Consider the following 22695-nt stretch of genomic DNA (forward strand, 5'->3'; position numbering starts at 1 on the left):
AGCACTGTAACACAGAAGATAATCTTGGAGATTATTTTTTACTAAATAATCTTTAGGCCTACTTCTAGTTATGTGCCACAAGGTATGTTAAATAGACTTTATGGGAAAGTGTTAAACTGGGGAAGAATTTATTTTTTGCAAAGCTGCAAAAGCAACTATTATAGTTTTGTAAAATCTTTTCAGGTAAGATTCATAATTATTACCAGAATTAGCTTTTCCATCAGAAAATGCTATCAGGAGCCAAATGTAAAAGTACAAACGGAAATACTATAGAAAGATGGCCAAAAGCAGCAGTCTCCAACTTTTGCCACTTGGTGGCTCAGCTGGAGGGAAGAGGGGAACTGGGCCCTGTGAGTGGTGGGCTGGTGCATGCATGGACACAGGTAGTTCCACTCACACAAGAGAGAAGAGAAGCTTTTGGGTACAGTTTCGCGCTCCTTCAGGCTTTTCCACGCCAAAAGCTTTGCAAAGGGACGGAAGGCCTGAAGTAGCACAAGATTGCTCCGCCAAAGCCTTTTGTCCGTTTGCAAAAGCTTTTGGCACGGAGAAGAGAAGCCTTTGGGGGTGGGGTCTCGTGTTCCTTCAGATTCACCAAGGCTGAACCATCCTCCAAAAGCAGATCAGGTGTCCTGCGCAGGCAACCTCGGTGAATCAGTGAAGCTGAACAGGGGGCGCTCGTCCCACCTAGCCTCTGCTCTCACCACTCCACTTTTGGAGCATTGGGAGTAGGTGGCTTGGCAGCCCGGCTTGGAGGGAAAGAGAGGACTCAGACCATGTGCGTAGCTCCACTCATGCAAAATTGGGGCACTGCTTGCATGAGTGGAGCTGCCTATGTGCACCAGCCTGCCTCTCACATGGCCTGTTTCCAAATAGGCCATGGCCCAATAGTGGGCCAGGGGTTGTGGACCCTGGTGAAAAGCACTAGCAGAAGACACTGTCTTCTGTTTTTTTTAGAATTATTGTCCCTAACCTTGTGCCTGTGGCCTCATGCCTTTGTGTCAGCATGCCTAACACCTACCTGGCATTTCTGCTATCCATCACCCCGGTAACTGTTACAGGTCATCAGGAATAAATAAAGGTGATTGAGCAAAGTTGCACTGTCTACCATTTCAGTACCTGGTCTAGAATGTAAGCTTTACTTTGTAAACAAACACAATTATTTGTTTACTTTTAACAGTTGCACTAATCTATGGAAGGTCTATTTTTGAATCCTGTTTCATCTGGGCCAATTCTATTTACTTCTTTGGCCATTATCATTTTACAAGAAAGGATCTCAGATTTTTCGAGTATAATTTGTATTTTATTTGCAATGAATTGCATTACTTGAATTTGTGAGAGTTGTTTGAAAAGTAGGATATAAATAATTGCAAGAAATAGATAATTATATTTTTGCTTTTCAATGGGTTTTTCTTTTGCTGTAATTTCTACTTCATTTTTTTGTCTGTACTTATGTTTAACTAATTACTTTATTGACTTCTCTCCCTGAGCAAAAATGCAGCACATAAATAACATTTGCATAACTTGTTTCTTATACTGAAACTGCTGACAGACATGCACAGAAGAAATAACAAATTCTGTTATATTTTCTAGGAAATAAAACTTGATCACGTTACCAAATCAGCACTTGGGAGAGAAATTGACTTTGGAGTTATCTGTAAAAAGGTATGATGCTTTCAACTTTTCTTAAAAATTATATTTTTGTTTGGAAAATCTCTTTCTACCATAAGTAGAAGTATATTAAGTATATTAACACAAACAGAAATGTTTACATTCCTTTTAACATAAGTGATAGATGAAGCTTCCCAGTGGCGTGTCAGTGCCTCATATGAAACATCTCCAGAAGCATATAGCAGTGTCAAAATGGTAGGCATGGCCAGATGATCAAAACCTTGCCATCTTTTATTGTGTGTGTGTGTGTGTGTGTGTGTGTGTGTGTGTGTGTGTGTCTTAGTGTGCAACCATGCAATGCACTTTAAAAAAAAAAAAAGCAAGATTTTGATCATCTAGTTGCATTTTGTTGGTATTGACCATTCCTGCAGATGTCTTCGGCAACATATTATATGGTCTGTACAGATGTCAATACAGACTCTTATTAGCAGTGTTGTTCTTGAATGCTCTGGCTTTCTAGTTCCAAATGTATGTTTTGGCATGATAGAATCTGTGACAGGTTTCTAATCATAATTAAAAATCTCTTACATTTTCTCAGTATTCTGCAAAATAAAAAAAGGGACAATTAGGTGTCTCAAGGAGTAGTTCTTTATATGACAGTTGACAAAGTGGTTGTCAATGCTTCCAGCATTTGATGATCATGGGGAAAACTAATCCCTATAGAATTGGAAATAATTATGCATTTTTGCTATAAAAATAAATATAAATGTTTTTAAAAACTTTTCACCAACCTTACTTTTATTTTAGATGTTGGTAAATGGGAAAAAATAATTGTTTTGAACTTAAAAGCACAGAAAACATTTAAATGCAGGTACAGCAACCACATTTGGAATTGCTAACTCTGTTGCTAAGTCCTGTGGTCATTAAGCAGAAAATCACATGGTTGCAACAGGCTTACTGTATGTCACTTCCCATTTACTCATTAAACAAAACATATGACCATGACTTGTGATTATGCTTTTGTGTTCTTCATTAACTTTGTTTGTTGCAAGCTGGTTGGGAAGTATCAAATGGTGATCACATGACCTCAGGATGCTGTGACAAGATGCTTATAACAAGATTATAAATGTGAGGGTTGGTCACAACGTTTTTCTTTTCACTATCCTAATTTTGAATGGTTGGCAAATGAGGTGATTAGTAAGTGAGAACAATATATAAGTTTTTTTATTGTTCTGAAATAGTGTTTTGAAAAATTCACGTAGTCTCAAGAGTGGGAAGAACTATTTTGTGGGTGGTTCATTGCTGAAGATAATGGCTATAACAAAAGGGGCCAATTCTTTGTGTTATCAGCACATACCTCAGTCTTTGATCCGGGATCCTGAGATTTCCAAATTTCTGCTTATTTCCTCTTTCTTATTTTTCCATCATTTTTTCTTTATTCATAAACAAAAACAAAGCCAGTTACATTTAGTGAGTGAGTCTAAAACAAAGGGTAAGGATGACCGTACCACTATGTATCATCCAATGGTATAAAAGCAACAGTATATATTCCAATGAACAGTAGGAGAACTTGTATATATTGGATAGTTTTCATTTTAAAAGGAAAAGCAAGTTTTGTTAATGTAAAATTGAAGAAGTTGCATGATTGTTTTTGAAGATACTTGTAAGGTCATGATTAGATCAATAACTCTACATTTGGCCAATACATTTATACTCTGGTTTCTCTCCATTTGTAAATATTTCACCTTTTAATTACCTAAGCATAAACAAACAAAAGAAAAATATAAATTACTTTTAGCTCTTTAGAATGGTTTGGGAAAAGAGAGAATAAGCTGTGCAAATTAACAGGAAGGTACATTTTTTTTCTATTGAACATCTACCAAGATTGCCTTTGATCATTTTTCCACCATCAAGATTGCAATTGGGTTGCTATAAAATTAAGAATTTTCCTAACAGATCTAAAGGTACATCTTGTGCTTAGAGATTGATTGATTGTTGCAGCACAAAAAAGATGTTGAGAGTTTGGGGGAAAAAATCAGAGAAGAGCAACTAAGATGATCAAAGGCCTGGAGAATAAAACATACAAAGAATGGCTGCAAGGCTTGGGTTTGGCTAATCTAAAGCAAATAAGAAATAGGGGAGACACGATAGCAGTATTCCAGTATTTGAGGGGCTGCCACAAAGAAGAGGGGGTTACGTTATTCATCAAACACCAGAGGGTAGGACAAGAAACAATGGTTGGAAACTGATCAAAGAAAGAAGCAACCTGGAATTAAGGAGAAACTTCCTGACAGTGAGGACAATTAACCAGTTGAATAGCTCGGCCCCAGAAATCATGGGCGCTCCATCACTGGAGATTTTTAAAAAGAGGCTAGACAGTCACTCGTCTGAGATGGTATAAGTTCTCCTGCTTGAGCAGGGGGCTGAAGGCCTCCAAGGTCCCTTCCAGCTCTATTCTATTCTATATTAAAGATTTTCCTTTAATTCCTGTATGTAGGCATATAGATATTTATATTAAATTATGAAATTCAGTTATATTAGGATATTTGTTTAAATACAGGACAATGTCTCATAGTACATTCAATCTTAATGTACTTTTTCAATGAGCATTAGAGCTAAATGTTTGTCAAGTGATTTCAGAAATGTAGGAATGCAGTCCTCACAAATCAGTATTGTTTTGATGGATTAAGACTCTTAACTTTGAAAATGTTATTTTGTTATTTTTCAAATGCTTTGAAAAATGTTGGCATTTCTTACTGCATTAATAACCAAACACATGATTACTTAAATAAACTCTTTACATTCTTTTCTTTAAAAGAAATGTATATGTAATCCCGAAGCCAATAAATAAATAATCAAGTCTTTACTTTGTGGCTTAGCAGCTCTTAGTAAATTAATGTAATATTTGATATTATACATATACTTTATATTGTATGCACATGGAATTCTATCACAGGTCTGGGCTTTGCTCTTTACTTGTATTTTTGCATCTAAAGTACTTGCGGTATAAAGGTGGAACTTTCACCAGGAGACTTGGTTTTGTTTTGTTTTGGGCAATACTATTGCTTAGTTATCTTAATGTTTTCAAACTTATCAACTTTAAGATTGTGGGCTTGACTCCCAGCTGGCTCCCAATGCTACTTAGAGTTCCTTGGATGCAAAAGTAATAATATTTAAATATTCTTATTTCCACAAATACAAAATTAGTATTTTAGAGATAAGTTTTACAGATTTAAAAGAGCTCTTTGATCTTGGCTGAAATGGAAATGACTGTGGATGTATAAAACCACAGTTTCCTGATAAATTTCCATGGCAAACAGATGTGAACTTTAAACAGAAATAGCTGTGATTACTTTGGGAACATTGGTGATGAGAGAATGTTACATGGAAGTGTAAAATTTGCCTGCAATGACTAATTCTGTTCCAGTAAGGTACATGAATAAATCTTCTGATCCTCAGAAAATGTGTATATTTGAACTGTGCTCTTAAATATTTTCAGAGCTGTAAAAAATTTTTGACTAATTAGTATCTTGTTCATTGCCAAAGAATATATCTTTTAGCAAAACTAGTTCAAGAAAAAGTTAGTTATAAATATTCCTCTCTTAGATTACTATTTAAGTGGAATAATACTTAACTTGAAGATTTTGTCTATTTACAGTATAGTCATTAAGTTTCACTATGATCATAAGCTCGGATTCCCTGAATGTGTTAATTCTGTTGATGATCATCTCATCTGCATATAAACCTTTTGCTGAAGTTGCATGAATATTTCCCTTGCTGTAACCTGCAGAATGTCCATGTCAGCTTGCCCAAGTAGGAGAATTTCCCCCATTTTGTATATCCTGCTCAGGCATTATGGACAGCCACTGATGGAGAAACCCTGCAGTGACAGTTAATAAGAATGTTTGAAGAAGGCATTAAAAAGAAAATCAAACTGATTGCATCTTTATTCACTGGGGTATTGGGGGGGAGGGGGAACATAGTCAGCTTTCAAGATTCTGTTACTATAGCCTATATCAGGGGTCTGCAACCATAAACACTCAAAGAGCCACTTGGACCCGTTTCCCAGAGAAAAGAAAACACTGGGAGCTGCAAAACTTGTGCACACATGCGCACATTCTCTTTCCTTCCTCTTTCCTCTCTTTCTCTCCATCTCTCTCTTTCTCTCTCTCTCTTTCCTCTCTCTCTTTTTCTCTCTTCTCTCTCTCTTTCTCCCCCCATCTCTCCCTCTCTCCGATCTTCTGCTCACCTGGCAAGTTGGCTTCAAGCTGTTCTCCAACAAGCTGACACATATTCTTATTGGGCTGGCTCTCTCCTCCCCTTCCTGCTTCCTGCAGAGACGCAGCCAAGGCAGGAGCCATGCCCAATAAGCTTGTCAGCTCATCAGAGGCGAAGCCACTCTCTTTTTTATACACACACACATACACACATAGGGAGAGAGAGAAGGGAAGTGTAAGTGCCTCTCTCTGTCTCTATATCTCTCTCTGCAAATGGCAGAGGAGGCTGGGAGCCGCAGGGGAAGGCTCAAAGAGCCACATGCAGCTCCAGAGCCGCAGGTTGCCGACCCATGGCCTATACCTATACCAGCCATGCTGGCTCAGGAATTCTGGGAGTTGACGTCCATGAGTCATAAAAGAGCCAATGTTGCCTGTCCCTGGCCTATACCAATAAAGAAGCATTTAAATCATGCATGAGGACTCTGGTTCCTGACCTGGCCTACTTTGAAGGGTTGGTAGGCATTTAGAACATTATCTACCATGTGAGTAGTCAGTTTCTATATGTTCAACCTTTACTTATGTCACTCAAATAACATTAACCCCTAAGATTCTCAAAAGGGGATCTTAGGATGCACAATAATAACTGTGAACTTAATGCACGTGAATAAAATCTTCATAGAGCAGAAAATAATAATCTGAATTCCAATATTATAGAGCTTATTGACAGTGTTTGAATTGTGAGCAATTATTATTCTTTGATGCATGCATAGGGTAAGAAAATATTTCTTCAACAGGATAAAATCCATGTAGCAAGTTTCTTTATGACTCTTGTAAGAATAGCTAATACACAGAAATTATTTCAAGGAGCTTTTGTCTGTTGTGGTAATGTTCTTGAGTAAATTGTCAGGATTCTTTTCAGCTAAGTTTCAGGGAAGGGCATAGAACCAAAATAGTTCACATTTGTAGTTGACATCTGTATAGAACCAGGACGGTACAATTATTCTGCTTCTTCTTCATCTTTCAGTGGTTTTTATAAGAGATGCAGTTTCTCAGTGGCTTAATGATGCTGGTCTTTGCTCCAGTGGTTTAAGTCCTAGCACTGCATGGCGGGGTGAGCTCCCATCACTTGTCTCAGCTTCTGCCTACCTAATGGTTCAAAAGCATGTTACATGCGAGTAGATAAATAGGTATCACTTCGTTGAGAAGACAGGCTGGTGCTTTGTATGGATGGTTATGTATTTGGGAATAGCATCTTTGGAAGATGGATATAAAATCTAAAGAAGCAAGATTTGTTGTACTGTCTGTTCATTTTTTCTTTAGAATGAAATAATGACCATCTACTTCAATTATATTTCACAATACAGCAGCAATAACTTCTAAGATATGGAAAAGTTACAATATATAAAAACAAGGTCTAGTGAATTCAGTTAAATTTAGTTAATGAAATGTCAAGCAATAGATTCTTAGGTGTTTAAATTTGTATGTATTAAGAGACTATGTAGCTTGAATGCTTTGGGGGAGATTAGTTAAGATGTTTTAACAAATGCAAAACGCACATTATTTCCCTCTTTTGAAACCGGTCATTCCACCACAAAAATCTCTAGGAGGATCTGGGACTTTAAAGAAGCGAATATCAGTTTTTGGTTGAAGTTGTATTTGCCATTTTGAATGGCATATAGGCAGTTCTTAAGCAATGTGGCAGCTCTAATTTGGGATTGAAAGGCCCATGACATAAAGCTTCACGATACACTCTTGTTTCAAGGAACATTCTTGCAGGATCAAATACCTCTATGTACTTTTCTGTTTTGTTACTATGTTGTCTCATTCAACATAATTTTTCATTTTCTTAATATAGCCCAATTCTACAGCAAGAGACAGAGCAATTGCTAGATTGATATCTCATCCATTACTGAAGACCAAAATTGCTAATATTAAAAGTAAGCAGAATTCACCCCAACTCATCTGTGTACAAGATTGTTTCTATACTTGCAATGTGTTGCTTGAATGTATCTTAAACTATACAATAATGTGTCTATATATTGTTAGCCTCTGAAGAAGAACATTTATAGTTACCATGCATTTTAATTATTTTTGCATTCTGTTCACCTGAAGGAAAGGGTGAAGACCTCCAGGATCACCAAGAAAATTAATTGATGCCCCAACTTCATATAATCCAAATAGCTGCAGTATTTTTTGTGTAGAAATAAAGCTGTTATAAGTTTTCTATGCATGTACATAATTTTGTATGTATATCTTCTACCGGTAATAGAAGATTGATAGGCTACAAAGGTTTAATTAATATTCTGCCTCCTTCTTGCGAAGCTAAAAACTAATGAAAAGAACCAAGGATTTTAAAATCCCTAGTAATATTGTGAAAGTAACATAATTAGTAGAAAAGACATATAGTTGATTAAATAAAGACTTTGAGGAGATGTAAACTACTTAAACTTGTAAATAACAGGATTGTTTTATAACTTCTTTATTATTACTGGGCGTATATATAACTTGTTGCTTTTTTTTTTTAATCAAACCTAAGTTTCTTTTTCTTAGCTGCAGTGGAAGATTTTAAAAATGCGAGACAGAAACCAGCTAGAGCTATTTCTTCAACAGAACAACAACTGGAAGAGCAGCTTAATAAGCATCTTGGAGAGACCCAGCATTCTGTTAGTAGCAATACACTTAAACAAGCTGAATCTCAAGCTAAAACAATGGCAATCGAAAAACCACAAATTGATAGGGGGAAAAAACACAATTTTGAGAGTGGAATACAGAAAATGGGAGATAATATGAAAAAATGTCCCTCATACACTTCTGCTGTGCCTGACACAGAAAATGGTAAATTAATTCATCAGGATCAAACTGGAAACTCTGAATATTCACAAGAAAAAGTATATTTGAATGACATTGTAAACAAAGCAGTGGATGGCTCTGGTGAAGATCCAGGTAAAAATGAGGGCAGTGGAAAGGAGGAATGTTTTGATGACAGTACAGAAGAGAGGTTCTATAATGAGTCTTCCGGCACTGATGAAAGTAACAACAATGATGATTTCTTCATTGGAAAAGTAAAGAGAATGAAAAAAAAGAGAACGGCTAATACTTCACAGCCTACAGACCCAAATTCAAAAGACAGCAATCAGAGTTCAAAAGCAGGAAAACTAGAATCTGAGTTTTATTATTCATTGTCCAACACTCAAAAACCTGAACATGTGAAAAGGTAGGAACAATTTTTTGGACTGAAAATCTGATGAGTGATTTGTTGGAACAACGTTTAAAAATGTTCAAACAATAGTGTAAAAACGACTTATATTTTTCTGATAATGAAATGTAAAAGAATAGTATCCTCCTCAGTCTTGAGATTCAAGCCCAGGACCTAGAGGTTTTCCCCATCTCTTTAATGTGGCATGTAGCAAAAACGAATTATGCACTTGGGACAACAAAAAAAGTCCCTTATTTTGAGTGGGACTGAATTTGTGTACCAAGTTTCCAGAGAGAGGAAACAGAAGGAGCCTTATAGTGAGGAAGACATTCCAGTTAGGCCCAATAAACATAGCATTAAAGAATTACTATCATAGAAACATGTCATTAAATGCATGCCTGTAATTTATGTGCTGCATATTTGAAGGAAAAATAGCTCTGTATGAAGTTGTGTTTTGATGTTCCTATATTTTTTCCCCATACAAAGTAATACTGCATCTACTATCTATGGCCAAGCTATGTGTTTTCCCTACCGTCTGCTTTACATGATCCCTTCCTAGTTATTCTGTTTGAGTCAGTTTTCATATAGAAAGTTACACAGAGAAACTGGATAGTATTAGCACTATTAACAGATTAAGAAGCATCTAGATTAATTTTGGGAAACATTATAGAAATTAAGTCATATTTGACTTAGCTTGACCATGTAAGCACACTTATGTAAATATGCATTTATGTGTGTACATTAGATTCAATTTTTGAATTCATTATTAAAGAGCAGTGTGTTGTTCTTTGCTTGAAACTATTATCTTTTTCACTATTAACTTTTATATTTTTTATTCTAGAAATATTAGAGGCCATCTTCCTAGAAACAAGACAAGTAAGTGAGAATACTAAAGTAATATTCTTGGCATTTGTTTGGACTCATGAAGAATGAAATCTAGCTTTACATTAATTATATAATGTTTTTATTCATCATGGGTTTTGAATTTCTCAGTATTAGTATGTTTAATAGTCTAAAAATTGAAATGTCTGTAACAATATTAAAGTTGTTTCTGCTTAATAAATATATATGAATGTGGTTTACCATCAGTTTATAATATAATCTGTAATATGTGAAAAGTTACTAATACTTTCAGTCAATCAATTAATTTTTATTTGGTCCTAGACAGCAAATAAAGCAAGAATATCACAATTAATTAGGATAAAAACAAAAAAGTTCTGAAATATCTAAGAAGACTCAGGAAAAAAATATGGCATACTGTACAAACTATATAACAGTACTTAGGAAGGAAACAAAATCTGATTTGTCTGACAATAACAAAGTAAAAGAAATCAGAATGGCCAGGGTATTAAGTAAAGAATGGAGATGATAATTCTTGGTGAATGTCTGTGTAGGGAGGACACTATAAAATAATGTTTCATTATTTCAATTATTTCTCCATCACATTGACAATCTCTATTCAAAGGGGATCTTTGAGAATTTCTCTTCAATAAAGGCTGTTGGAAATGAGATTGAATCTTTCTAAGAATAAAATCGTTCTAAATTTTGGTATTGTTACACAACTAAAGTTGAGCGAATAACTGATTGAGTTATTTACACTTTATTCTTTGTTAATTTTTGTACAGCTTTTGAAAAAAATCACCCACAGAAACGGATGCCTAAAAGTTCAGCAGTGAAATATACGATTAAGAGTAGCCCTCCACATCAACCTCTTCATCCATCATGGGAAGCTAGCAGAAAAATGCGAGAGCAAATATCTCAAATTACAGCATTCCAAGGGAAAAAAATTAAATTTGATGATTAGAATGTTCTTTTTTAAAGATGGCATCACTGATTTTTAGCTGTTTTTGCAGTGTTACATATTGACAATCGTGCACAAATGTATGAAGCAGTATAAGCTAAAAAAATTACTTTGAGGAAAAATAATTTTTCATTGCACAACATTCCTGTTTTTTAGCAAACATATTTTTAGGTGATCTTATAGAGATCTTGCATAAAAAGATCAGTGGGTTCAGTCTGGTCTGTTGAATCAACCTGTAGAAATCCTTCACAGAGAATGTTTTGAATCTTCTAAGACCCATTGCTGATGATCTGCAAGATGTTTATTAACCAAGAGAGGAAGAAGAGAGCTCTAAATAGCTAAATTTAAACTAAGAAAACAGTGGGTTCTTATTTATTCCACCTTCATTGTAGCAATATGTTTGGTTTATATGCATTTAAATGCTAATTCAGTTGCAAGGTTGATTTTGGTTGCAAGGTTGATTGTATGGTTTGATGGTTTTGTTTGTTTCCATTTAGCCCCTACTCAACTGCTTCTTTCCTGTGGTCATGGATATGAAACAGAAACATGTATGCAGTTTGAAGAATAATTGATGAATCTTATGAAAGTAGACTTTACCTTTGAAATAATAAATCTATAATTTAAAATACTACATTGCTTCATTTATGGCATGAAATATAGCTTTTCTGTTTAGTTACTATTTCCTGAACAAGTTTAGTGAATAGATGATGGCCTGATTAAGCACTGTAAACTTTAAAACTAGAGGGTGCTTCAGAGAGTATTTGTGAAATATTCAGAAAATGATTCTTCTAAACATATAGCTGATGTGAAACCATGGTAGTGGTAGAATAGATTCCAAATGAAAATTGAAATGGAACATGACAATGCTTTTATTTGGTCTTTTAAATTTTTGAGAATATAAAAGTATTTGCATTTAAAAATATTACCTCTACACTTATCTAGAGTTGATTGATTAAGGAAGTGTAGGCTGCAGATAGTTGCATACATTTTGTGCAACTATTGAGGAATAGTTAATTATTATGGGTATAAGAAAGTAATCCTAAATGTTGGATTGCTAGTGTACATTATTTGAAATATATTTAAAATATATTTAGTGTAGATGGTCTATATAATGACTAGTTTGCCTCCAGTAGCTGGTTACTATAATTTTAACTTTTATTATCTCTTACTTTTTTATTGGATATTATGCAGTCAGTTATCTTTTATATTAAGTTTACTTTTATACTAAATAAAATCTTCAGTGGAAACCAGTTATAAAAATATATTTTTTAATTTTTGTTATCTGAAACAAATTTGAAAATGCTTTATGTTATGCATAATTTGCAGATTACTAAGGTGTTGCACTTTTTTTGTAATTGGTGAAAAACCTGTTGGTGTTACTTGTTAAGGTACTAACAGCTCAGCTTGTTGGCTTTAATATATTGAAGAAGGATTGCAGTGAGCAGGAACAGATTGAGGGATCTCCCAAATAGGTTTCCCCTATGTTGACAGATCAGAAAGAGAACGGTGCCTCAAGTTGAGCCAAGACAGGCTTTACCCTATGTTGGGACTTTTAGCAACAAGTGAACAAAAGCAAAAAATGCTTGGTTGTTGGTCTCCTGCTGTATTGGGAATAATGCTTGAATTCCCCAGAGTATCAGCGGAAATGGCAGAATTGGGCCTCTGCCTTTATTGTACTAATGAACTATTTGGCAACTGGCAGCATAATGCAACAAAGAAGTTGTTTATACCACTGGAGGAGGCATGATGTGCCTTTGTAGGTGAAGGTGGCTATGGAAGATTAGATAGTAATGGATATCCTTAAGCAGTGGCAATAGGGCACCTTGGGGAGCTGGAGACTTTGATAGCTAACCACTATGGGCTCCTAGAAGCTGAGGTGGGCTGGTGCCTCTATTGCTGGTTCGGCTTGTGTCTGCAGTGCAATCTCCATTTAGAGCAGTGGTTCTCAACCTTTTTAATGCCGCGACCCCCCCCCAGCCGGTCGTAAGTCGAGGACTACTCAACGGGTCATAAGTCGAGGACTACTCAACTGGTACAGCACCATTTGCAGAATGGGACTTTTGGCGGACTCAGCAGGGCAGAGACAGCCTGGACAATTCCTATTGGCTTTTGAAAGCCAATAGAATTAGACTCTATTCAAGAGAGTCTATTCTATTGGCTTTCAAAAGCCAATAGAATAAAAGGGAGTAGCACAGCTAAGGAAAAGGGGAAAAAAATGGCAGACTGCATTGTTTGGCGACCCCCATGAAATGGTCGTTCGACCCCAAATTGGGTCCCAACCCACAGGTTGAGAACCACTGATTTAGAGCTATACAGTAGTGGCCAAAATTGTGGGAAACCTTTGAGAAAAGTGTATTTTTGAGATTTGATGGCTAATAACACCACTTTTTTTTGGAGTAGTACCATAAAATTATATATCAATGGAAAGATAATCAAGAATGTAATGCAACAAAATTTGTTCAATTATCTGTACTGTATTCTATGAAAAGTTATAGCCAAATAACCAGAAAAAGGAAGCACAACTTGCTTAGGTTGATATCAGGTAGCTTTCCTTCATCTGATTGAGTGGTTAGAGAGCCAATCAGGTATCATCTTGTTTTGGCAATGAGCCAATCAGATCACAGTAGGATTCAGTTGTTGATGTCATGTATTGAAGCTGAGAGGAGGACATTTGTCAGTGTGTTATGTCAGGGGTGTCAAACTGCCGGCCCATGGGCCAGACATGTCATCCCAAAACCGCACCCACCCTATTGCCGGCAATGGAGAAAAAGCTCCGATACGTCGTGTGATGTCACGTGAGTTTGACATGCCTGTGTTATGTGATCGCTATCAAGTTGGTTGTTTTTTTTTTTTCATTTAGTGAGCTTGTAAAACGTAATAAAATTAAAGTAATGGTGCAAAGAGTTGACTGGTTTCCCAGAAAGCGATGTAAAATAGTATTATTAAGTGAACAAGGCTACAGTTATAAAGAAATTAGAAGAAAAATTGGTGGAAACTTAACCAAAGGTGGCATTTCTACTGTATACTTTTCCCAAAAGGTTTCCACAATTTTGGCTACTACTGTAGCTATTTTACCACCATTATAAAGAGTTCTTTTGGGGAACATGATCTTGTTTTCTGTTCTGCATTCTGGAGCCCTGTATTCTACCTCAATTCCCAGGCATATTTTTAGAGGCCTGGGATTTCGGCTGCTGCTGCTACTGAACACCAGATTGGTATGATATCAATCAAGTATTCTAGAATGGGTGATAGAATAGCTATGGTTATCTGGAATACTCTGGCAGCTTTCAGAGGCACTGTCTCCGCTGCATCCCCAAATGGGAGATCCTACCCGTCAAGTTGGGCTCTAGAAATCATGTGGGATTATTGATATGTAGTTGGATCCAGGCGGTAGCCTTGAGAGCTGGTCCCACAAACACTGAAAAATAAGGTAGTCCTCTCCTCAAAATACCATTGCTAGACTATATTGGATAACTTTCATCCTCTCTCCTATTTACAGGGTAGTTGTGCTACAAGTTCATAGAAACCCACAGGAAACAAATTATCTGGACCCCTTCCACTCAGGTTGCATGCTGGGATACAGGACAGAGACAGAATTGATCACAATTATGGATAACCTCTGGTGGAAGAAGGGGATGATGTGTCCATCCATATTCTCAGTGGCTTTCAGTATTATGACGGTATGAGGGGATTAAGAATGGTTCCAACTGGTATTGATGAGAAAGGAGAAATTTATCCCAGAGCCTCTTCTTTGTGGAGTTCCTCACAGCTCGATATATTCTCCCTATTCTGTAATATCTACATGAAACATCTGGGTGAAATTATCCAGCAGTATGATTTTTGATTTCTTATATTTCTACATTGCAGAAATTGGCAACCTATTTATTTATATCCCACTTTTATCCAGAAATTCAGAGTGGTGTTTGTTGGACTTTCTTCTGTATTCTCCATAAGAATTCTGTGCAGTAGATTAAATTGCAAGATTGCTGCCCAAAAATCATTGCATGAGTTTCCATGACTGGTGATGAATCTAGGTTTTTGTCATTTCTGGTTCAATATCATAACCACTACACCAAACTGACTCTCCTAGGTTTAAGGGCCAATGGGATTCAGTAAATCCTCAGAACTCATGCTGCTGAAAAAAGTGCAGTTTTGGGGACAAAAACAGCACTAGTAGGTTTAAGCAGCAATCTACCTTTAATACATCCAAAGGGGTAAAAACCCTCAAATCCCATTTGTCAGCTGTTGAAAGATTTGTCTTAAATGCTGCTTGGAGCCCAGATAGCAGCTAGCCAATCATGGCTGATCTTGAAAAGCAAAGTAGGATAGGTCCTGGTTAATAATTGAGATATTCAGGGCTGTAAACTAAACTACACGATCAAACATATCCTGGCAGAAGAAAGTAACCATTTTCATATCATTGCGAAGGAAATAACATGGCTGTATTCATGAAGTCCCCAGGTGTTAAATTCAATCTGGAGATACTTTTTCTTAGAATGTAATATTAAAATGGCTAAGAGTAATTGTAATAATATTATACAATAGTTTGGAACCATTCCAAAATATGCCTAGTCTATATTAACAGAAATCGGGGTTTTTTTTTTGATTAAGTAGGATGTAGATGAAGAGTCTCTATAAAATGTTCATGTATGCACATCTATGCAGTATATCCATATAAAGTAACAAAATCAAAATAGATAGATGTAGAAACTATATAATTTTATGTGAGGCAGCAACATTGGTAAGGTAGCGAGACAAACAAGTGAGTTTTTAACCTTAGTGTTGTGAGCTATAATGAGATCTGTTGGTATGAAATGCAACCATTTAATGCTACTTGCATTCAAAGAAATTCAAACACTATTTGGTTTAAAAAAATGTCTGCTGTACAATCCAGAACCCTGTCTAGCTGATAGTTTTTATCCAGCAGATGTAAATTCACCAGTAATACATGGATCAAAACCTGTTTTCACATCCAAACCACTGAGCTCCTATTCCTTCTCAACCATATCTTGTGCAAAGTCTCAAATTTATATTTTTATTAGAGATTTGAAATGTCTCTCCGTAAAAGAATGCCAGATCATAGACATAAAGATTTAACTTATTAAAGATCTAGACTACATTTTGGTTGAAACTAGAGGAGACTTTGAGCATTTGAAACATTTTTATTTGTCATTTTCACATAAATTTGCAAACAGTATAAGAATATGGAAGTTCTGTGAAGAATACAATGTTAGTGTATGATTAATTATAAATTACTTCATATAAAGATGTTTAGATTTTAAAGTAAGGTTCTTGGGAAAATAAGATATTTACTTTTTTCAGTTCAAGTTAAATATAAGCACCTTTGTAATTTGTAGAATGTGAAAATTTTTGTTGTGTTGAAAAGCACAGGATAGACCACTTTTAACGAAATGAGTATAGTACTTTAGTTATATCCAGCTTGAAGTGATAGGAATGTATAGAAATTTCCATTATTAGTTTGTCATTAAAAAAATCTTTTAATGTAGTGCATCATTAAATATTTGGCACAGCAAGGTTTCTGTTTTTAGTAAAAGTCACATAGATGGGTCAACCTCACTATGTGGAACTCTCCTGTGATCTTTACCATATTCAACATTTCTTCCAGTTGAGTGGCCATGTTGATAAGAAAGAAATATTCCTTATGATTTAGGAATTCTACTTCATTATTTAAGGTGAACAAAAATTCTTAAATTACAGCATCCTTCACAAAATAGTATCCTTTTCTGTTCATGCCCTTCTCTGGATTCTATACATACCTTCTGTTCACATAATAAATAATAGATATGCTACTTTTATATATGAAAATATGGTTTTATCATAAGAAAAAATGCATCTTTTACATTGTGATCCTGTATTGCAGTTACTCAATTGTCAGGCCAACTATTTCTTATCTTACTTGAGAGAAGATCAACAACTTTCCTGAGGGATTGTCCTCTTAGTAGTTACTGGTATCACAATACCAGTTACAGTTCCTTGCTACAAAAATCTGGGTGTTGTTTTTTTTTAAACAGGAGCTTATGTATAAACAATTCAAGTGGTTGACATAATAGTGCAACATATGTTAATGTGTGGTTGAGAATATGATCAGGACTGGCAATTCAACAACCATCAAAAAGATGAGGCCTTGACAAGTAGATAGGAAGGATCCAGTCTTGTGATTTTGTCTACACATACTTGTGGGCACATTGCTTGAATGATAGAATAAATGCTTAATCTAAATGGGTGGAACAAATTATAGTGCTCATTGGATGAAGGTAAATTGCTATTTTTTGTCAATGCAGTGTCGTAGGTGTTCCAGAGCAGATTTGGGGAAATTTGCTTTAGAATGGAAGGGAATCTCACCACAGACAATTGGACAATGAAAGTTAAAAAGCACCCAAATGTTTGGGATTCTAACTATAAAATCTTTCCACAATTTTTTTTATTTCAAATGTTACATGTCATATAACAGCATGTATTTCACAATTTAAGAATTCTATCTCAAGATGATTCAGTGAATGAGGATTTATATATCCATTTTGAGGGAAATGTCAACCTGTTTTACCAGTAAGTTGATTTACTATTCCTTAGTACAATTAACGGTGCTTTAAATTTGGTTTGGTCTATATAATATCCCAAGTAGAAATCTGAACTGCAACTTTATTTCCAAGTCTGTATAATACCTGGCTGATGCAGGTGCTTACAGGTTTGAGTATATCTATATGAGCACATCTGTGCTTGCATATATGTATAAAATAATTCATTTTGATTTCCTGAACAAATACTTTAAAATAACATTTTCTTGTACATTCATGAGGAACAGAGACAAATCTGGGTAAGGCTCATTTTATGACTTCACCTGAATGTTTTTTTTTCCATGTAGCTAGAAATTAGATTTTATAATGGAACACAACATAAAGCATCAAGCTTATGAACTTTTTTTCTGGTGAGCATATATCATTTTCAATCTGTTATCCAAGTCCAATTCATGGGAAGTGGTTTCTAAACATCTGTAATTCAAAATCTTTCCAACATTTGTAATTGAAACTCTTTCCAGTTGAGGGAAAGGAAGGGGAGAAAATGCAAAGCAGTCTGCAGGAAGCACTGGAAATAGACAAATGTGGTGTTTTAATATTCTAAGTAATGTTTTAAAATATTGATATACTTTTTGGTTTAAGCTTTAAAAATAGAATCATTTTGTATGCTATCGGGTGCTTAAACATTAAAATTTGTCCTTTAAAATGAAGCCTACTTTTGTATCTATTAGACAAAAAAATGAAGCTTTGGTATTTTTGGAAGCTTCATTTTCCCTACCAATTTGTTCCACAACTACAGTTCCTTCCTATACTCTTCACAATCGATATTACATGACTGCATATCAAAGAACTATGAAATTATTCTATAATCCAGAGGATTTGGATACTAGTACCATTGACTGTTGGTAACAAAAAATATTGCAAAAAGATGTTAGAAGACTTTCATGATACTATGAAGCAATGGGCCTATTGCTATTTAAATATAAATGTTTGAACTCCCATTAGATGTGCCTGAACCATCCAATGAAACTGAAAGCAGCTCTTTGAGTACCTGCCGATGCTAGCACCTTTTATATATCTAAAAAAGCAGTCTCAAATATTATACTGATGTCCAGTAGTCAATGGGAAAGATATTTATATAAGTAGGTTAACTTCCTTTAGAATTCATTATTCTTTCTATAGAGTACCATTGTTTCACTGGCTTCAAAAGCTGGATAGCTTAATCAAACAATCAATTCATTTTTAAGAAGTTCTTAAGACTTCAGAGTCAGATTAAGATTCTTTGTGTATATTCTGGTCCTTCTCATTTTTCAAAAATGTTTACATCCTATTCAGTTTATAAAATAATTGCATCTCCAAACCTTGGGTATCAGTAAACCAATTTTCTTTCATCTTAGTATCTACAGAAAAAAAGATAAGTTTATTATTAGGAACAGAATGCTGCACAGAAAATTACAAATAACAATTTTTAAAATACAATAACTATTTTTAGCTATTGTGAATGTAGTAAATTTCAATTTAGAAATTCAATTTGGATGAGATTTTATTGAGTCATCAGAATATTTTTTTAATCAAGACAATTCAGTCTGAAAATTCAAATGATTTCCAATTATATACACATTGTTCCAATTAAACTGACGAGTCAACTCAAAAATTCAAACAGGATTATTAATCTGAATTGGATTTCAGCTAATTTGCCTACTCTTATTAGGTAATTGTCTTTTGTTTAAACTGTTTTCATGAACACTGCAGACAGAAGCACTGAACAGATAGTTCACTATCTGTACTGGCACGAATGAAACACCCTAAAAGCAGGAAGGAATAATGTAGTAGCATCTTTTAGGAGGCTTTCAGAGCTGCTTTAAAGGCTATCCTTTCTTGTCTGTGCACGCATATACAGGTAATCCTCGACCTACGACCACAATTGAGCCCAAACTTCTGTTGCTAAGTGAGATAGTTATTAAGTGAGTTTTGCCCCATTTTACAACCATGCTTGCCACAGTTGCTAAGAGAATCAATGTAGCTGTTAAGTTAGTATCACAATTGTTAAGTGAATCTGGCTTCCCCATTGACTTTGCTTGTCAGAAGGTTAGAAAAGGCAATCACATGTCCCCGGGACACTGCAACCGTCCTGAGTATCAGTTGCCAAGCATTTGAATTTTGATCACGTGACCATGGGGGTGCTGCAATGGTCGTAAATGTGAAAAATGGTCACAAGTCATTTTGTTCAGTCCCACTGTAACTTTGAATGGTCATTGAGTGAACTGTTGTAAGTTGGGGACCACCTGTACATTCTGCTGGGACCGATAACACAGACAGCAATTTCCAGTGTTTAAACTTTAATTTTGAGATGTCAAAAATGTCAAATTCTCAGTTCTGCTAATAGAACTCATTAGCTTGGGCTGCAGCAAAAACGTATGGTCCCTCCATTGATTCTGTAAACCAACCATTACTTCAAACTGATAGTGAAATTCAATTTGTTATTTGATAAATAGCATGTAGCGGCAATACTGGTAGATGCCAAATGCTGAATTCTTGAATGCAAATTAAAGAATAAAGGGAAGCAATAGGGAAATTGGCTCTAGAGAGAATAAGGCAAAAGTTACATTGTTATAAATCATCTTAGTTACTGAAAGATTAATATTAAATCTGAGATGTGCAAATGCCATGCTTAGGTAGCTACTTAAGTATTTATACAGAGAAGCATGACAAAGTCTTCAGATATAGGCATGTTGGAAAATGGAAAATGCTAAACTTCCTAACAATTACATACGTGTTCTACTTTAAGATATATTTACATGATTTTGAGTTGGGGAAGTCATAATTGTGATGATGATCTATATTTTAAATAGATAAGCTACTATTAGGGATTTGTCAGTGTGTGCTAGGAATAAAAGCAGCTGTTTGTAAAATTCATGCAGCAGTAGGGAAGTACCAATCCCTTTAAACGTTCAAAACAGAATTTCTACAGAAGTATTTCATAAACAATCTAATTTGAGTATCATGCTTTGGCAAACAATCAAATCTGGCATTATTCTAGGTTCATTCTAGGCCACTCGATTAGACAGATTTATGGAAAAAATTAAAGTTAAGCAATTTCAGTTTTATAATGGAATGGATTTAACATGAAACCAAAACAAGTATAAATACAGGCAGACACAGGCCCAGTTCCAAATATGTGAAATCATAATAGTACTCCAGAGCATGTAGGAACCCAGAATGTAACACCTATCTGCAAATCTCTAAAACAGCCATGTCTTTTCCCAGGATTGCATGTATTTCTGCACAGCAACTGTGCAGAAATTAAAAAGTTTAAAAAGTTACAGACAAGTCCCATGTACTCTGCAAAATCTTTTGGGAACTGAATCTGAAGTACTGCACAGTCCTACTTTGTAAGGATTCAGTTCCACAAATACAGCTTGCAAATATAGCAACCTTTAAAAATGGCTGTATCTGCTTCCTGGTTTCATCCAAGTCATATCCCTGAAAGCACATAGATCTCCTTTATAAGTTAATTCACATTGATGTACAGCCCCAATACGCGATGCTTTTAAGCCTCTTCCTAAAACAACTTCCACTTTATTGAGGACAATATTTTACTTTTAAAATGAATGTAATTCCCAATCATACCTGAACTTTTTGGGGGGAGGGAGGGGAGGGAGGCTTTGGCTAGAAAGTTAGTATTCTCAACCTTGACATCCTCCACATATTAGATGACAATTCGTTTTACAAAATATTTTACTTTACTGTAAATTCAAAAGTAATAAAGCAATTGGTTAAGGAAGGATAATTTGAACAATAGCTAGCTCAAATAATTAGGCTCCTGGCTTGTGTGAAAATTTGTATTAAGATCAATGCAGAATTTTACTTAAAAGAATAGCCATTGCATGGGAAGGAAAAAGAGTTCATAAATCCCTTATAGAAGTATAGCACGTAACTTTATTTGCACATTGTGTCTGACAATTTCATTAAAAAAATACTTGATATGCTTTCTATCATTACAATGCACTTCTATCTTCATGCTACATTTTACTAGTACTACTGCAAAATACTAGAGAGAAGTGAGAAAGAACTTACGGGGAAATTGTACACCCAGAGGCATATGCATGATGGCCTGTATAGCGGATATCACAACGTACAATGTTGTTGGAATAGTCTGATTCTGGTACCAAGTAACTTGGGTTGACGCTAACCTACAAAAGAAATACATGCTAAACTTTACAGGTTTCATATAATACTAAACATGTTTGGGCTTTTTAATTAATGAAATTTGATTACCTTTAAAATGTAATTTCCAGGTTTAACATCTGTAATATCAATCCACTGGCAGTCTATATCAGCGTTGTAGGTATCGTAACAACCAGGACTCAGCCCCTAGAAATGTAATGCTGATTTTTTAAAAAAACTGAGAGAATAACCATTTAAAAATACAGTACAATAGTCATATATTACTTGTAGAATAGTAACTTTTCTTCTGTAAAGATAGTGGTCTATTTTTGCCATAACTGAAGCCTTCAAATACTGGCAGATTTTTCTTCTTGAAGTATTTAAAGTCTAATATTTCCCATAGGCTGGTCTAAAAGCAAACAGTGACATCCATTGGAATAAGCCAGTAAAACAAATTCTTATGTTGCTGTCCTCTAACTGCTACCATGCTTGAATACCTTGAGAGGATAGCTCCATTTAAGCTACAAATATAATCTTCACAATTTCCAATATTCAAGATCTATCCCTTTCTCTACTATGAAATTATTCTAAGTGATATCTTGACTGGTTCTAGTAAAAGTATAATGTTTAGTCACAGACTATGTGTCATTTGGCAAGAACAGTCTTGGCTATGGAAAGGAAGGTCATGGGTATATTAAATGCTGGCAGCTGAATATATTTTTAGTTTTGGAATCAGACTGCAGTTTTCAGTAATTGCTGAGGAAAATGCTTCATAAAATGAAGATCTTTATAATAATCATTTTAAAATGAGATGAAGATAAATTCTTTAAAAAATTCAAAGTATGATACTATAAGGCTTGATACAGTTGGTTACTTATTTGTAAGATAGATGCTGCAGAGACTAAATATTGCCAGTTGCATCCAGACCTTAATATGCTTTAAGCCATGTCAATCAGAATATAGTCAAGGACAGTGTTGAAATTGATGTAATACAGTTCTATTAGCTATGGAAAAACTGAAGTAATGCTGCTGAAAAATGTATGTAGGAACAGGAAGATATGTTTATAGCAAGTCAAAATAATAGAAGAGAGAATGTTAGTAATTTTCACCTGAACAGGACTCTAATACAAGAAATCTGAATCAAGCTTTTATCTATGCTCTGTTCACTAT

The 22695-nt window shown here is 35.1% G+C and overlaps 2 protein-coding genes across 7 annotated transcripts in view; one reads left to right on the forward strand and one right to left on the reverse strand.

Moving 5' to 3' along the window:
* Nucleotides 1–11450, forward strand: part of SRFBP1 (serum response factor binding protein 1) — a 39335-nt gene extending 27885 nt beyond the window's left edge. For 2 of the 3 annotated variants that reach the window (XM_039329853.1, XM_039329855.1), the window contains 5 exons: nucleotides 1591–1662; nucleotides 7681–7762; nucleotides 8376–9039; nucleotides 9863–9897; nucleotides 10647–11450. In XM_039329853.1, the coding sequence (XP_039185787.1) occupies nucleotides 1591–1662; nucleotides 7681–7762; nucleotides 8376–9039; nucleotides 9863–9897; nucleotides 10647–10825 (1032 nt within the window). In that variant the 3' untranslated portion in view covers nucleotides 10826–11450. The remainder of the gene's footprint in view (nucleotides 1–1590; nucleotides 1663–7680; nucleotides 7763–8375; nucleotides 9040–9862; nucleotides 9898–10646) is intronic. The other variant, XM_039329854.1, reaches the window with a different exon arrangement.
* A 3962-nt stretch (nucleotides 11451–15412) lies between these two features.
* Nucleotides 15413–22695, reverse strand: part of LOX (lysyl oxidase) — a 59058-nt gene continuing 51775 nt past the window's right edge. For 2 of the 4 annotated variants that reach the window (XM_039329833.1, XM_039329834.1), the window contains exons 6-8: nucleotides 21637–21732; nucleotides 21436–21551; nucleotides 15413–18758 (exon numbers count right to left, since the gene is read on the reverse strand). In XM_039329833.1, the coding sequence (XP_039185767.1) occupies nucleotides 18752–18758; nucleotides 21436–21551; nucleotides 21637–21732 (219 nt within the window). In that variant the 3' untranslated portion in view covers nucleotides 15413–18751. Of the gene's footprint in view, nucleotides 18759–21431; nucleotides 21552–21636; nucleotides 21733–22695 lie in introns of those variants that run through there. The other 2 variants (XM_039329835.1, XM_039329837.1) reach the window with 2 other exon arrangements.

The sequence above is a fragment of the Crotalus tigris genome, unplaced genomic scaffold, assembly GCF_016545835.1.
Source record: "Crotalus tigris isolate CLP2741 ecotype Arizona unplaced genomic scaffold, ASM1654583v1 scf7180000024419.1143555, whole genome shotgun sequence".
Classification (NCBI taxonomy): Eukaryota; Metazoa; Chordata; class Lepidosauria; order Squamata; family Viperidae; genus Crotalus; species Crotalus tigris.